Source organism: Danio rerio, chromosome 25 (genome assembly GCF_049306965.1).
Source record: "Danio rerio strain Tuebingen ecotype United States chromosome 25, GRCz12tu, whole genome shotgun sequence".
In the NCBI taxonomy this organism is placed as follows: domain Eukaryota; kingdom Metazoa; phylum Chordata; class Actinopteri; order Cypriniformes; family Danionidae; genus Danio; species Danio rerio.
Window position 1 is genome coordinate 15,049,711 of NC_133200.1, and position 17,634 is coordinate 15,067,344.

Here is a 17,634-nt window from a genome sequence, read left to right on the forward strand (position 1 = left end):
GGAAAACGTTTTTAATAGTTTTACTTAATAATAAATGCAAAAGGGTAAAAATCTACTAAATATTGTACAATTATTAAACTAAGTAAATAACTACATATTGTAAATACATAATTTCTTTAGAAAAAAATCAATAGTTTCCCTTTTAAACAAAAAACTCTTAGACTTGCACAAAATTATTTCTATTAGCTGGTTTTAATCTATAGTTAAGAATTAACAAACGTTAACAGACATACGTTTGACCCCAATAAACCAAACCTCAAATGTTGTTGTTGTTGTAAGACTCGACTTATTAGAAAGTCAAGAAGGTTGAGACCTCAGAAGTGGGACAGGCCATAATCACTCTACTACACTTAAAACGACTTAATTTTCAAGCCGTACTAATTACACGTTAACAGTTTATCAAACATGTCCAAGAGTCCTCACAACACAAAAGACAGCGTTAAAAATTCCCTCGTAAAATGCGCCACGTGTCAAAGTCAACAGCACAATGCCGTTCCCTCGACACTATGCAATCAAATCGCTCGTAATTGTTGGCCCACCCACTCAGACAACCACAAAAATGGCACCGCTGTCAGTTTCCTAGAGGCCATGCTTTACTTTTGAGTCGAAAATCATGCCTCATTTGGTTAGGCTTGTGCTCCTGGTGTAACGTCCACACCCATATGAGGCGGCAATGTGGATTTCCTTTGAAGGCCAGCTAGAAGTTCCTCACAACTGACAGATAACAGACAAATGGCCATCCGTCCATTATGACCAATGCACGGCTTCTTATTTATATCGGCCTGCTGGGATGCCATTCTCTCCCAGTTGAACTGGCCGCCTCTCTTTCCAACAATAGTCCCGAGCGCCATAAATTACCTTCTAATATTAAATGCAACTGTGCGTTGTCGACAGTCTCCATTGTGACATCCGTCTTCAAATGGTACGGCCCACCTTTGTGTGATGCTGGGGTCGTAATGTGTCCTAAAAAGGCTTAAGGTTTTCAAGTGCTGGTCAAGCGGCTCCTGTATAAATAGGGGAGCAGGTGAACTGACCGCTCACTCTCTTAGTTTTCAACCGCTCTTGAGGGAGCAAGTTTTCCAGGCCTCTTGTTTCAAGCTCTCCCGGGTGAGTCTACTTTTCACTGGACATCAGATGATAGTTTTTTTTTCTTAGTTCAGCTGAACATTGGAAATCTGCTTAAGGAATTTATTTACGACATGTCAAATATTACATGCCTTACATTTATAGTTGAATCAAATGAAAGGGACAGTTCACCCAAAAATGAAAATTTACTCACTATATTTTTCACCCTCAAGTGGCTCCACACCTTTTTAAGTTTCTTTCCTTTGTTGAACACAGAAGAAGATATTTTAAAGAAAGTTGAAAACCTGTAACTATTGACTTACGCAGTAGGAAAAACAAATACTAAGGAAGTCAATGGTCAAAGGTTTCCACAATTTTTCAAAATATCCTATTTTGTTTTTACCAAAAGAAACGAACTTAAGGTTTAAAACAAGTAAAGGGTGAGTAAATGATGGTAGAATTTCAATTTTTGGGAGAACTATTACTTTAAACTAAACTGAATATCATTTTAAGTGCGGAATAAATTTAACATGAGTCATTTGAACATTCCCTTTACATTAAACTGACTTTAAACAGCTTATATAACTTTTTAAAAAGTAGGTTTAAACATTATTAACTGAGCTAAACTATTTATAATGAACATAACAACATATGTTGTCATGAATTATGTGTATAATTGTTTATCCTGTAAGTACATGTACAGTACTTTAAAACAATGGGTATAGAGGTATGGGTAGACTGGTTAAAGGAGACAGATTATGTAAATAAGTTGAAGTCATTCTGTGTTATGTAATATAAGTGCAATGCAATGTTACTTGTAAATAATGCTTTTTTTTTTAAGGCTGCAAGTTATAAATTGTACAATAAATGCAGAAATGTGCATTTATACAAAAACTATTTTGTATTAAATATTAGATTTCACTGCTTTTATAGTAGTTTCAGACATTTAATATAAAGTGAGATCTATAACGTTGATATTAAAGTATGAACATTTATACGCATTTATGAATGTATTATATCATCTTTGCTTCAAATTACAAAACGCTACTTACCGATTGTGCAAGGCGTTTCTAATGTGGCGTCTATGGGACAGGACAGTAAATTTGACGATCATCTGTCTGGCTGCCGTCTGACACAATTTTTTTCCTTTTTCTGAACATCATTGAGGATTTTTTTTATTATTATTTGAGGAAATTGGATTGTGAAAAAACATTTGTTTTACACTCCCATTCACTTTGCTCTAAGTTTTCCCAACTATGACGACTTCCGCTACTGAGAAACCCGGAAATATAAAAAGGGTCTATTACATATGAAGAATACTAAATAAAAACTCATTAGTTCACTTTAAAGGTAATAAAAGTAAACAAGTTGGCTGAAAAATATTAAGGAAATTGCGTAATTCTAATAACTATGGAGTCAATATAGGGCCATATACAGTTGAAATTAGAATTATTAAACCCCTTTGAAACTGTTTTTCTTTTTTAAATATTTCCCAAATTATGTTTAACAGAGCAAGGACATATTCACAGTATGTCTGATAATATTTTTTTCTTCTGGAGAAAGTTTTATTTGTTTTATTTTGGCTTGAACAAAAGCAGTTTTAAATTTTTAATATAATATCCAAATTATTAGCCCCCTATTTTTCGATAGTCTACAGAACAAACCATCGTTATACAATAACTTCCCTAATGGGGTATATGCCGAAGCATGCTAATAGGACTTTTAATTTGCCATTAACCTGGGTTGAGCGCTTCCGGCGAATTGAATGCCAATGCAAAATCCAGTGCGTTTAAGGTCTGTTTTCTTTAAAAATCAGCAATCTCCACTAGCTGAGTTATATCCGAATTAAAGTGGGTCTCAGTTTGTACAAGAAGCACTGCATTAAATTACATTTCCCCCACCATATCTTTATTATATGAGCATTTATTTTACCCCAGTATATTCAATGGAGCTTCTGCGTTAGCCTGCCGATTCTGACGGTGCGTGTGAGTAAACAGCTTTTTGTCTCGTTTTACGCCTGAGCAACTAAATAAATGCTAAAGTTTATTTAACTGAATGTATTTTAATGACATTACAACATCGATGCTGTATAACGAACAGTATAAAATGAGAAAAAGTTCACAATAACAGGTCACCGGAAGTGTATCAGCATGGGAACAGCACTAGCTCAGCATATACCCTATTACCCTAACCTGCCTAGTTAACCTAATTAATTTAGTTAAGGCTTTAAATGTCACTTTAAGCTGAATAGAAGTGTCTTGAACAATATCTAGTAAAATATTATTTACTGTCACCACAACAAAGATAAAATAAATCAGTTATTAGAGATAAGTTATTAAAAGTATTATGTTTAGAAATGCGTAAAAAAAAATCTGCTCTCCGTTAAACAGAAATTGGGGTGATCAAAATAAATATGCGGGCTAATAATTTAAGCGGGCTAATACTTCAGTGGGGCTAATAATTCTGACTTCAACTGTATACTTTCAAAATAAAAGCTTTAAAATGTTTTTTATTAAGCAAAAAATAAATAAACAAGTGAAAATCTCCAAAAATTGCAAAGCGAAAATTTATTTTTTTTAAATAAAAATTAATTTTGCTAAAAAAAAAATAAAGAACTGTAAAAGGAAAATTAAGTTTTGAGAAATAAATATGGCATAAAGACCAAAGTTTCCTTGACTCCACCCCCTCATCAAATCAGGGCCACAAAGTGAAACTCGTAAAAAAAATGTGCAAAGTGCAAAGTAAAAATAACATTCCAAACTCACGGTTGAAATCAAAATGAGCATTGCAATTGACTGGACGGGTTTTATAAAGGCAATGAAAGAAAAATATTTTGCAAATATGCATATATATATAGTTTTTTCTTTTTAAATTGCAAATATTTTTATAAATTTTTATTTGCAGTTCTGGTTTTGTTTGCAAATTTCCTTTTTATTTCTCAAAAATTAATCTTCCCTTTGCAGTTCTTTAATTTTGTTAGCAAAATTCATTTTTATTTCTCAAAAAATTATTTTCGTTTTGCGATTCTTGAAGATTTGCATTTTTTTATTTTGCTCAATACTTTTTTTTTGTTTGCAAAACTTTCTTTTATTTTGCAATATATGTCTGTAATTCCACTGTAATTTATACTTTTATATATTATAAACACAGCCTTGAGAGATATAAAAGACATCACACTGAGCATTAGTGTATATTAAAAATCTGTGATTTATAAATTGCACTGCTCCTAAACCCCATCTTTCCTGGTACCCTGATGAAATAGCTTCAACCAGCTTCGGAATTTCTGAATGAATTATCCCTTTAATAATTCATTACTTTAGTTCATATGCACAGTGGACCAACAGAAATGCTCGTATTCTGCTTATTTGTAACAACTTCAAATACACACGCAGCACCATAAAAATATTACAAGCTTTTTATGCTCAGCTATGTATTATTTATAGCACACTGCCAGCCTCCCATAAAGAGGACACTACACAAACCTCCTTATTTTTGAAGCCCAGTAGATGAATCACTTACATTCAGCTTCAAGTGCTACATGAATGTAATGTAATGTGAATTTAATGGATGTGTATGTGTATGTGTGTGTGTGTTTCAGCTGTCTAAGCAAACATGTGCGACGAGGAAGAGACCACCGCTCTGGTGTGTGACAATGGCTCAGGTCTGGTGAAGGCCGGCTTTGCTGGGGATGATGCTCCCAGAGCCGTGTTTCCCTCCATTGTGGGCCGACCACGCCATCAGGTGAGACGCCATACGTTGGTTTACGCCATCTGGAGCTTAGTCTTATTTACATCCAATCAGTAAAGCATCTTTTAAGTCAAGAGTTCTTACACTTTGACCTTTGACCTGGAAGGGTAATGCTAACACCATGCGTTAATATCACTAATGGAATGGGAAATTGGAAGTGGATGTTTAGCATTGGAAAAACTATTTTTGTCACCAAAAAATTGAGTAATGCCATATCCTATTTTTCTATTTTTTTTTTAAGTCTGTTAGATTCTTGATTCTGATTGGCTAGAAGGTCATTTGGATACAGGTCATTGTATAGCACACTGAAATAAATGGTTCTTTAGATTTACTACATTTTTTAAGGCAATTGGTTGCAAACAATTTATATAGACTGAATTCAAACAAACAAATTAAGTTGAATATTACTAAAATTCATTTTTTGTTCAATTTCAGCCCATAAAATTTTTTGCAACCACTTATGTTAAAAATATTTAGTAAATCCAATGAATTTTGTTTTCAGTGCATTGAAAAAGAATTTCAAATGCATCAACAAGACAGAAAAAGGAATAAAAAAATTGAAAAAAGGCAGAAAAGAGTGTCAGTTATACGTTAAAAGATATAGTTTACGTATTTAAAATGCCTAAAGAAAATTAAAATGATATGTTAATAAAGAAAATTTACTTTTGTGAGATTTTTTTAATTTAAAAACGTCTAAGTAACTTTTAAGCAAACGTCTAAGTTTTGCCAGTAGCTATAGCTCTCTGCACATCTCCCATGGTCACCCACTCAAGCCTGGTGACCTACTCAGTACCTGGATAGTAGACCACATAGCTGCCGGAAGTGGTGTTAGTTAGGCCAGAAGGGGGCGCTCAACCTGTGGTCTGTATGGGTCCTAACACCCCAGTATAGTGATGGGGCCTCTATACTTTTGAATAAGATGTTAAACCGAGGTCCTGACTTAATTAGTCGTTAAAAATCCAAGGATGTCCTTCGAAAAAAGTAGGGGTTTAGCCCTGACATCCTGGCCAAATTTGCCCACTGTCCATCATGGCTTCCTAACCATCCCCATATCATAATTGGCTTTATCGCTCTGTCTCCTCTCCACCAATCAGCTGGTGTGTAGTCTGGCGCAATATAGCTGCCGTCGCGTCCTCCAAGTCGATAAATCTGGGTATATTGGCAAGACATTATTATGATGAATGAATGTATGAATGAATTAATTAATTAATTAATCTTATGTACCTTAAAATAAAGTAACCATAATGATTTTATGACTATCATGTTTTAAAATGAAAACATGATATACGAGTCTGTTTTGCAAATAAACTCTTCATGTGTGCTGTACAACAGCAGGTTTGGCCCTAGTAAGCACCTTAAATTCCATAGTATTGGAATCAAATGTATTGGCAGTTTTTAAGTCATGGAGAAAAGGTCATCTTAAATGCATGGATTGTGACTGACAGGTTTAATTATGATCTTTCCAATAGGGTGTGATGGTGGGTATGGGTCAGAAAGACAGCTATGTAGGAGACGAGGCCCAGAGCAAGAGAGGCATCCTCACCCTCAAATACCCCATTGAGCATGGCATCATCACCAACTGGGACGACATGGAGAAGGTAGAAGCGATGTATAAAGCACTGCTCACATACAGTAGTAGTCACCTGCAAACTAAGCTGCTTTCTGTTGATCGGTGTGGCAAATTTGAGTAAACAACTGAAATTAGAGGGGGTTGCAACTTTTTGATTTAGTGGCTAATTCATATTCATTTGTACAATCTCATTCATACATTTTGGTATAATTTACTCATCCTCCAATGAGGGGTAGGTTTAGGGGTGGGGTTTGGAGGCCTCAAGATTTTCATATGAATGAAATCCTATGAATATTATACAAATTAGACTCTTTTCAGACAATGCTTAAAATAGTTGAACTTCCTTGTAAGTGGCTGGTTTCACATGATTTTTATGGAATTTCATTTGTGCCAAAAACAAACAATTACATTATTTTTAAGTTCTGGTAGGCATATTGCAGACATTTACTTTTTAAAATCCATTCTGTGTTCATCTACAGTTCCTGAAATCTTAGCTTTTTGACATAATATAGACTTCAATAGACACATTTTTCATTTAAAAATTGAACCACTGACATCTTATTATTTGATTTTAGATAATATATTTACCAGCAAACCACGAACATATAATAGTCTTTTGTCAATGGTTGTTAATAAATATGCAACTCTTTATTTTTACTTCAGGTTAGATCAGGTCAATTAAATAATAATTAAATAACAATATTTAAATTTACACATTTAGATATCAATAATGTGTAAATGAAGGCTGAAATTAACATTTATTAAGACTAATAAGTGCTTCAGAAATATTCATTTTTATTTTCATTAAATATGCATTCAAATATTGATGTTAACTTATACATTTAAATAATGGAACCATATTGTAAAGTGTTCTTTAAATTTCTATACACAAAACATTTTAATTGTTTACCTCCAGAACAGAAATCAGAGCCTGAGTAAAATCAACAAACAACAACAGAGACCTAGATAAGCATATTATACAAAGCAGTCAATTCTCTCTTTTTTTGGCACAATTGGAACCCCATATATATATACATATATATATATTTTTTTAAATTATCACGGAAATATTTTTACTTATAAGACAGAAAAAGATGAAACACAAACAAACATATCTCAATTATTAGGCTACACAAAGAGCTGTAAACATGGAGAATATATAGTACAAACACAGTCAACACTTTTTTGTCACAAAGCAATCTCCATAATTTTTGAAAAAGCTACTTAAAAATAGTACAAAATGTCAAAAAGGACCATACTCATCAATATATACAAATGTATCTCATATACGCTGTAAACAGACAAATATATAGTGCAAAGCATTGATAGGTTTGGGGTTAAGGTATAAAATGGTTTCTTACAAACGGCATCTTGGCACAAACTGAATGCCGTAAACAACAAAACAAGATGACATAAATAAAATGATGTACAAACATCATGCAAACACATGACAACATGTACAAACAAATAAAACCAACCCATTTTTTGGCACAAACCACATGCCATAATTTTTGGAAACAGCAGAAAAAAATCAAACACTTTTCCTAACTACACACTGCGTGACAGTAGAGACATGGGCAAACTTTATAATACAAAGTGGCAGCAATACAACATTATTGCAAGCTAAAACTCTATGCTGTACTGAAAAAATCCAATATTATTTACCCAGATCTGGCATCACACCTTCTACAATGAGCTCCGTGTGGCCCCTGAGGAACATCCAGTCCTCCTTACTGAAGCTCCTCTAAATCCCAAAGCTAACAGAGAGAAGATGACCCAGGCAAGTCTTCATAACATCTTTCAAATCACGATATTTCATCAATGTTAAACATATATTCACATTTGACTGAACTTGTGGATATGTGCAGGTATAGATTTTAGAGGAATATGATTAGGTATCTGTACAGTTGTGGATGTACATGTGCATATGTATCTACATTTCAAATATGTTTCTTTATTATTATTTGCTGGCATGGGAGGGATTTGGGGTTTGTTCTTTAAAATGTGAAAAGCTTTAAATAAAATATTAAAAAAAAAAAAAAACATATATTCACTGTATTGCAGATCATGTTTGAAACCTTCAACGTTCCAGCTATGTATGTTGCCATCCAGGCTGTGCTGTCACTGTACGCTTCTGGCCGTACCACAGGTTAGCATTGCCCACACCGACTTGCATGTTTTTGTCTGTTTTTGAACGTTTTTCATGCATTTATGATTTGCTCTAGGTATCGTGCTGGACGCTGGTGATGGCGTGACCCACAATGTGCCCGTATATGAGGGTTATGCCCTTCCACATGCTATCATGAGACTGGATTTGGCCGGCAGAGACCTCACTGACTACCTGATGAAAATCCTGACTGAGAGAGGCTACTCATTCGTCACTACTGGTAATTTATCTTTGACAGTTAATTTAGTAGATTGCGAATTTTATACAGTAAGTTTAATGCTTTATACCCACGTTTTTTCCTGAAGTGATTGCTGTGTTACAAATTATGGGTTGCACTTCCTGTTTTGGGAAAAAAAAGAAAGAAATTACTTCCAAATATTAAGTATGTTTGGCTTTGTGAGTTATATCTATTTGTTATTAAAACAATGTTCCTTTTAGTATATTTAAATATAACGTTATCTTTAGCAGGGGCGACACGGTGGCTTAGTGGTTAGCACTGTCGCCGCACAGCAAGTAGGTTGCTAGTTCTAGCCTCGGCTGGGCAAGTTGGTGTTTGGAGTTTGCATGTTCTCCCCATGTTCACGTGGGTTTCCTCTGGGTGCTCTGGTTTCCCTCACAGTCCAAAGAGATGCAGTATGTGAATTGAATAAGCTTATTTATCAAGTTATTTGTGTTCTGCTTAAAGTAGACCATTATTTCTAATAAGTTGGCTTGTAATATTTAATGTACGAACTGTGATAATAATGGCATCTCATTGTACCCATTTTAAAATAATTAAAACATTTTTACATTTTATTCATTAATATTAAACACCCCTCTCATTATCCCCCCCCCCCCCCCCCCCCCCCCCCACATTAAATAGACTAAACAGCACCACCTGTCGGCTGTCAGTATATTCTGTGAAAAAAATTGGGCACATAATTAGGGATTAATAGCTTTCTAACTCGTTTTTACAGCCGAGAGGGAGATTGTTCGTGATATTAAGGAGAAGCTGTGCTACGTGGCTCTAGATTTCGAGAATGAAATGGCCACCGCCGCCTCCTCTTCCTCTCTGGAAAAGTCCTACGAGTTGCCCGACGGTCAGGTGATCACCATCGGTAACGAGAGGTTCCGCTGCCCTGAGACCCTCTTCCAGCCCTCCTTCATCGGTCAGTTTCTCACTGGTTCATTTGAATATGCATAATCTATTCACCGCTTCATATTTACACTTCTTGGTAATGAATGCTTTCTACTTGTGGTCAATTATACTGCCAGAATAAGAATTCATTAGTAGGATCATCATTAGCCTACAATGCAACTGTTTTAGAATGGATTTCCCGACTAGATTTCTAAAATCTTGCATCAAACTTAATAAGTATTAGAACTCAATTTTGTTTTAAGATTTATTTGTAAATTAAAAACTTTCATTTTATGAGTAATTTGAATTTGAAAAGATATAAACTATTTAAAAAAGATTAGAAGTATAGAAATTATTATAGAGAATACGGATTTTTTATCATTTATAATGTAGTTTTGTTTTATTTTATTTTTATATAATAGTTATTCGTAATATATTCAATTGATTGTATCTAAATGATTTTATATGATTATAGTTTATTTTTTTTAAAGATTTGTACACACACTATTTCTTGATATTTATTGATTCATACATTAACATTTATTTCTACAAACTTTTATCATCTAAATTGAATAATAATAATCAATTTCCTGTTGTGAAATAATAATTATCCTGTTTATTTATTTTTTTAAATCTTATTGTTAAAATGACATATAAAAATGGTAGTATTACCACAACTTAAACCCTCTCCTTCCCCCCATACTATATGTATATATAAATATATATATATATATATATATATATATATATATATATATATATATTTTTTTTTTTTTTTTTTTTTTCTATTTTCAAATATATGTAAAACAAAGCTTTGTGCAAACATTAATGGACTTTTTTCACCTACAAACAATTTTTTAAATTATTTATTCTAATAAATAATTATTTTTAATGCCATTATCATATAGTTTCTAAGAAAACAAGCTTGCAAAAAACAATTGTGCATATCTTCCTATAGTGCTTCCACAGTATCATGCACATTCCTTTACAGATCTGAATCTTCATAATGACAGAAGTGCTTTGAATATCCCTACATTATGCCTTGTTTTTTATCAATTATTCATAAAATCCTAGGCTCTACGCTGAAATGTGGAGCCCACACTTAAAATACATTCTCCCTTTTGAGCCAATGCCAAGCCTCGATCCTCATTGATGAAAAATTCATATTATTAATAATTCTCAATCATTTGCACATGGGCCCATGCTCAGCAACACAATTAAACCCAACATCCACGGGCACAGCAAGCGGTCAAGCTTCCCACTGAGAAAGATTCAAAGCACTGCATCTTTCAGGCGAGATTTTGACCATTACAGTGCACTTTTCGAGAGGTGACACGGTGACGGATCACCTTTTGTCAGGAACTAATTAGGAGTGTTTCAGTAAATGGCCAGAGGCTGAGGGGCTATTTATGGTGTACAGGCCTCTTAGTCTTGACATTGTACATCAATCACTGTTTCTTCATCCGATAGAGCTGATAGCACAATGGCTAACTGGCAATTCTTCTCTTAAAGTCCACATGAAATCAAATTGAAAGTTTTTTGGGGGGTTAGCATCAATATGCTAGTCTTAAAGTAAGCGTGAATCGAAAGTTGCTGAGAATTATATTTTAGTATGTTGTAGTGTTTTTACAACACTGAAATTCGATACTAATTTCGTGGTTAAAATTTAAAGACCTCCATTTCGGGCTAACATGCATAACATCTGTAAACGCAGATATACAGTCACTGGAGCATTTTAAAGCTGCAATGATCAGCTGGTTTGTTTATAAGCTGACATACTGATATATGAATCGGTTGATCTTTACAGCTTTAAAACGCTACAGTGTCCCTGTATCTGTAGTTACACTCAGTAAACAGCGGTGAGTTCGGTGAACTGATGACCTTCACGGCCAATCACAGTCATTTATGTTGAGCACGTGAACACAACGGCAACTCAGCGCTGTTTAAGAACGCGCTCAACAGTGCTCAAATGTTAGCAGGAAATAGACGTTTTAGAAATTTCTGTACCGATTGGTATCAAATTCCGGTATCATGACAACACTAGTGTGTCGATGTACTTTCAACTGTAACAAAATGTTAGTGGGGGGGGGGTGGTCCTTTTGTGCATCTTAACCTCTTAGCAAACTAACAGTATGAGGGACGTGGTTAGGAATATTGCGGCTGAAGCCATCAAACTGATGTCATCATAGAAGAGCCGCCATTTCAAACGCAGAGGCAAATGATTAGACTTTGATCAAAGATTACCAAAACAAAAATTCTCAGTGGATTACACGAATAGTTGTTCACCTAAAAAACAGCAATGTGTGCTAGCAAAATAGATATTGTAAGTTTTAATTTTACGCAAACTTTAAGGTAATCTTTAAGCTAGTGTGCTTTAAAAACAAACAAGATTCTCATTTAGAGTAGATGCACATTCAAATTGTAAATCTCCTGTTTCTGCAAATAAGAATCAAGAACTGTTTCAGATCTTCTGTCCAATCCAATGCTGTCTAGTATCTGAAATGCTCCGCCTCTAATAGGCGCTGTTGAAATGAATAATTCAGTCACATCATTTAACCGAGCATTTACTCTGAGGGTTCACCTAAACCCGTGGTGTCCAAACTCGGTTCTAAAGGGCCGGTTTCCTGGAGAGTTTAGCTCCAACCCTAATCAAACACACCTGAACCAGATAATCAAGCTCTTACTAGATATATGAGAAACTTCCTGGCAGGTGTGTAGAAGCAAGCTGGAGATAAACTCGCCAGGACACCGGCCCTCCAGGACCGAGTTTGGACACCCCTGACCTAAACAGTAAGAAAATAATAAACATTAACACAGTATTTCAAATGTTATCTCATGCTAACTCATATCATTTTGATTTTGTCGCTAAGTCGTATGAATTAATTCGTATGAATTCCTATGAATTTGAAGCAAATGGTCAGACTTTGAAGATTTTTTCTTAGTGGATAAACTTGCACAAATTTACTTTTCACCTAAAGAACAGCAGTGTGCGCTAACAAAATAAACATTGTACATTTTAATTTTCAATAACTATAAGGTTATCTTTAAGCTAGTGTGTTCCAAAACCAAACAAAATTCTCATTTAGAAGAGATGCACAATCGAAATGTAAATAAAAATCAAGAACTGTTTTGACTTTGCACTTAAGATTCACATCTGTCCATCAAATGCTCTGTAGTTTCTGAAATGCTCCGCCCTTATAAGCCGCTGCTAAAATTGGTCATTCAGTCACATCATGTAACCAAGTATTCACTCTGAGGGTTCACCTAAACAGTAAGAAAATAATAAACGTTAACATAGTATGTACAATGCTATCTCATGCTAACTTGTAACTTTTTGATTTTGCCGCTAAGTCGTATTAATTGATTTGTATAAATTTGATCCAAGTATTCAGACTTTGAAGATTACTAAAACAAACATTTATTATCAGTGGATAAACTTGCACAAATAAATTGTTCACCTAAAGAATAACAAACCTGTGCTAAAAAAAAAAAACATTTTACATTTTAATTTTAGGGTTCATCTAAACATGTTAACAGTAAAAAAAAAAAAAAAAAAAAAACAGTTATCTCATAATTCGTATTCTTTTGATTTAGTGGCTAATTTGCATGAATTTGTATGATCTAATTCAGGGGTTCCCAAACTTTTCAGCCCGCGACCCCCAAAATAACAATGCCAGTGACTTGCGACCCCCAATATCCTCTGAGGTGGTTATAAATACAGAAACCTTGCATGCAATGACGCAGACACACCAATTAAATTTGTGTCAGTGCTTTAAATGTGCCAGAAAGTATAACCTGATGTTATAAAATCAAAATGCATCTGACGCTATTGCTGCCTTTAATATAATGTAATTACCCCAGGGGTCGCAATCCAATAGAACTAGTAACTATAAGCTACTATAGTAACTATATAGTATATAGTAACTATAAACGACTATTTTTATTTTCAGTATAGTTATGGATAAAATATGTTAATTCTTATGGTTTAATAAAAATAAATAGATTTTTGGAAATAACCAGGCGACCCCCCCCTTCATTGCCCCGCGACCCCTCGGGGGGTCCCGACCCCCACTTTGAGAACCACTGATCTAATTCACACATTTTAGTATGATTTGCTCATACCTCAATGATAGTTGAGGGGTGGGGATTGGTGCCACGCCTTCTTTTAGAATCGTACATTTTTGTACGACTGAACGAATTAACAAGTAAACTGAGAGAATGTAAAATAGTTGTTTCCTTGTGAGATCAGGCTGGTATTTTCACACATACAAACATAGTCAGCATCCCAAATGGCAGCTACTGTAGGAGATTTAAAATGAAGGCAGTTACACTTATAGTTTGTTATAGTATTACAATATACATTACGATTCTATATAGTGAGAAGCGCATAATGTGCTATATAGAGAAAAGCATTTTGGACAATGTGAAAATGCTTTCAATTGAGGTTAATGAAAGCTAGTTTCATGTTAATGTTAATGTCCGAACACTTCAGCTCAATGAAACAAAATGCTATTGGCTAATTTTTCTTAAGGAGGATGAGCAACTCAATATACCCCACCCTGTCTTTATATTACAGTGGAAATTATGTCAGACACGGAACAAAGCTGCGCAGTTAAAGACACTTTAGTGGATGTTTAATGAAATCTGTGCCATGTAGCATGCGCTACAATGGATTACAGTAACATTATATCTTGTATAATGTATTTGAATGGATTACTGTTTCATGTCTCTCATTCTTCTTCTAAATGTCGTTGTCTGTAGGTATGGAGTCTGCTGGTATTCATGAGACAACTTATAACGGCATTATGAAGTGTGACATTGACATTCGTAAGGATCTGTATGCTAACAACGTCTTGTCTGGTGGTACCACCATGTACCCTGGTATTGGTGACAGGATGCAGAAAGAGATCACAGCTTTGGCTCCCAGCACTATGAAGATCAAGGTACAGTTTAGGACTGGTTCATTTTGGACCTGGTCATTAGTTGTTTTTTTTTAAATAAAATATATAGTTGATGGTTAGTAATATTTTAATGATACAATAATAAATAAGGAATTATTTGACAATGCTACAATATTATACCTATTATAAAAGGCATATTTGAATTATTATCATTATTATTTTTTTTTTAAATAATATTAATATTATTAATATTATTATTATAAATGGTTATTGATAATAATAATATTTGTTATTATTCATTAATAATATTATCATTGATAATAATAATAATAATTATTATTATAGTCAAACATTTATATGATAATAAATTATGTATTTATTTAAATTTTTACTATTGAAATAAATTATAATAATTATTAAATATTATTAATAATAAAAAATATGTATTATTATTTATTAATAATAATAAAAATATTAACAGTAATACTACTACTACTACTACTAATTATAATAATAATCATTATTATTATTGGAGGAATATTTAGTAAATAATTAAATATATCCAGTGAATATTTGTAATATATTATTATTATTATAATTATTACTGTTTATTATTATTATTATTATAAATGGTTATAAATAACGAAATGTGTTATTATTCATTATATTATTATTATATTAATATAAAAATAATAATAATAATAATTATTATTATTATTAGTAGTAGTAGTAATAATAATAATAATAATAATAATAAGTATCATTATTATTATAATTATACATTTCATAAATATTAAATTATATACATAGACTTTTTGACATTTGTAATAAATTATTATTATTATTATTATTATTATTACTATTATTATTATAATTTTTGTCGAACATTTATTTAATATTAAATTATATATATATGGAATGCTTGACATTTATAATGAATTGATGTTATTAATTTAATTGTTATTTTTAAAATTATAAATGGTTATAAATAATAAAAAGTATGGTATTATTTAATAATAATATTTAATATTAATATTATTAGTTTTATTATAAATGGGTAAAAATAAAAAAAATGTCGTATTATTAGTTTTTAATAGAATATTGTTATTAATATTAATAATATAAATTATTATCATAGTCAAATATTTATTTAATTTAAAATTATTTACATCGAATTTTTGACATTTGTAACAAATTATTAATATTTTTATTATTATTAAATATTATAAATAATACAAAGTATGTCTTATTATTTATTAATAATAGTAATAATAATAATAATAATAATAATAATTAATACATAGGAGGAACATTTAGTTAATATTAAAATATATACATTGAATTTTTGACATTTGTAATACATTATAATTATTAATATAAATAATAAAATATGTTATTATTCAGTATTAATATAACAATTATGTCAATAATAAGTCTTATTATTATTAATATCATTATCATTATTATTTTATAGTTGAACATTTAATAATATTAAATTTATATACATATAATTTTTGACATTTATAATAAATTATTATTATTATTATTGTTTGTATTATTATTATTATTATTTTATTATTTATTATTATTATTTTATTATTATTATTATTATTATAGTCAAACATTTCTTTATATAAAATTATATACATAGAATTTTTGACATTTGTAATGAATTGTTATTATTATATTATATTATATTATATTATATTATATTATATTTTAATAATAATATTATAAATAATTAAAAGTATGTGTAATTTATTAATAATTATATTATTATTATTAATTATTATTAATCATTATTATTATAGGTGGAACTTATAGTTAATATCAAAATATCTACATAGAATTTTTGACATTCGTAATTATTTTCTATGTTATAATTATTATTATTGATTCTTTTTGTAAATAATTATAATAATAAATTGCGATGATTATTTAAATTTAATGTCCATGGTATCATTGTTTAGACATTTGTTATAATGATTATTTTTTGTTCATTTGTAATTATAATTGTTTTTTGATATTGGTGCTGACAGTAATACAATTCTCTTCTGTCCACTCCAGATGATTGCCCCTCCTGAACGTAAATACTCTGTCTGGATTGGCGGCTCCATCCTGGCCTCCCTGTCCACTTTCCAGCAGATGTGGATCAGCAAAGATGAGTACGAAGAGGCCGGACCCTCCATTGTCCACAGGAAGTGCTTCTAAACCCCCCTCCTCTCTTCTTCATTCACCTCCATCTTGGACTCTCCTCCTTCTCTTGCATCTTGTGTCTCGAAATCCCCCTGTACAACAACTCGCATCTCCAGCCACAATAAATTGCTCAATAAACACATTTACTGTACATATTTTCAATACGCTTTCCCCCTGCACTTTTCTTGCACGTCTGAGATCATTTTTCAGCAGGGCCACCGGATGGCAGACTGCTGCTGTGAAATTACCCACGTCCACCCCTTGAGATCTGTGTTCCAACTTGCAACAAATTTATGCAAAACAACTTGCGTCAAACCTGCTTCGACCAAATTATAATGCATTTTGATCGCGCATAACCATCCGGTTTAAGCTAGCAGTAATGCAGTTTTGATCTGGCTCTCTGAGGAGTTGAGCTGCGATCATCAATAGCCCTGAATATATGATGATGATGATGATGATGATAAGAAAACAGGTCAGTTTAATGTAGGCCAGAGGCGCAGCTGATACTCTCCGGCTGAGCAACAGAATAGTACACTGCGTCTCACAGCTGAAACCCTCCAATCTAGGGCAGAAAAATGTGAGGTAAAGAATACTATCGCAGAGGCTTCTATTATTGACTTGGCGAGGAAACAGTTTGTTTCAGAACTTTGTATAAATATCCTTAAAATCCCTCTAGAAGCATCTTGTTACATAAGAACCAGAAACATTCTGAGAGACGTTTAAGAACATGATTTTTTAAAATGTTGTCTGTTTAATGGGATGGTTCACCCAAAAATGAAAATTCCCTCACTGTTTACTCACCCTCAAGTGGTTTCAGAGCTTTCTTGAACTCAAAAGAAGTTGTTTTGAATAACGTTAGACACCATTGACT

General features: G+C 32.4%; 1 protein-coding gene across 2 annotated transcripts; it reads left to right on the forward strand.

The window, feature by feature from the left end:
- Positions 1–1,039: 1,039 nt before the first annotated feature.
- acte1 (actin, epsilon 1) lies at positions 1,040–16,925 on the forward strand. 2 transcript variants are annotated; one of them, XM_073941969.1, is made up of 9 exons: positions 1,040–1,107; positions 4,664–4,806; positions 6,282–6,410; positions 8,052–8,212; positions 8,427–8,531; positions 8,608–8,769; positions 9,506–9,697; positions 14,428–14,609; positions 16,635–16,925. In XM_073941969.1, the coding sequence occupies exons 5-9, from the start codon at positions 8,450–8,452 to the stop codon at positions 16,776–16,778; spliced, it is 762 nt and encodes a 253-aa protein (XP_073798070.1). In that variant the 5' UTR covers positions 1,040–1,107; positions 4,664–4,806; positions 6,282–6,410; positions 8,052–8,212; positions 8,427–8,449; the 3' UTR covers positions 16,779–16,925. The 2 variants fall into 2 exon arrangements, with proteins under 2 accessions (XP_073798070.1, NP_001002074.2); NM_001002074.2 differs by having other exon boundaries at positions 8,052–8,162; positions 8,447–8,531; positions 16,635–16,914.
- Positions 16,926–17,634: the final 709 nt, after the last annotated feature.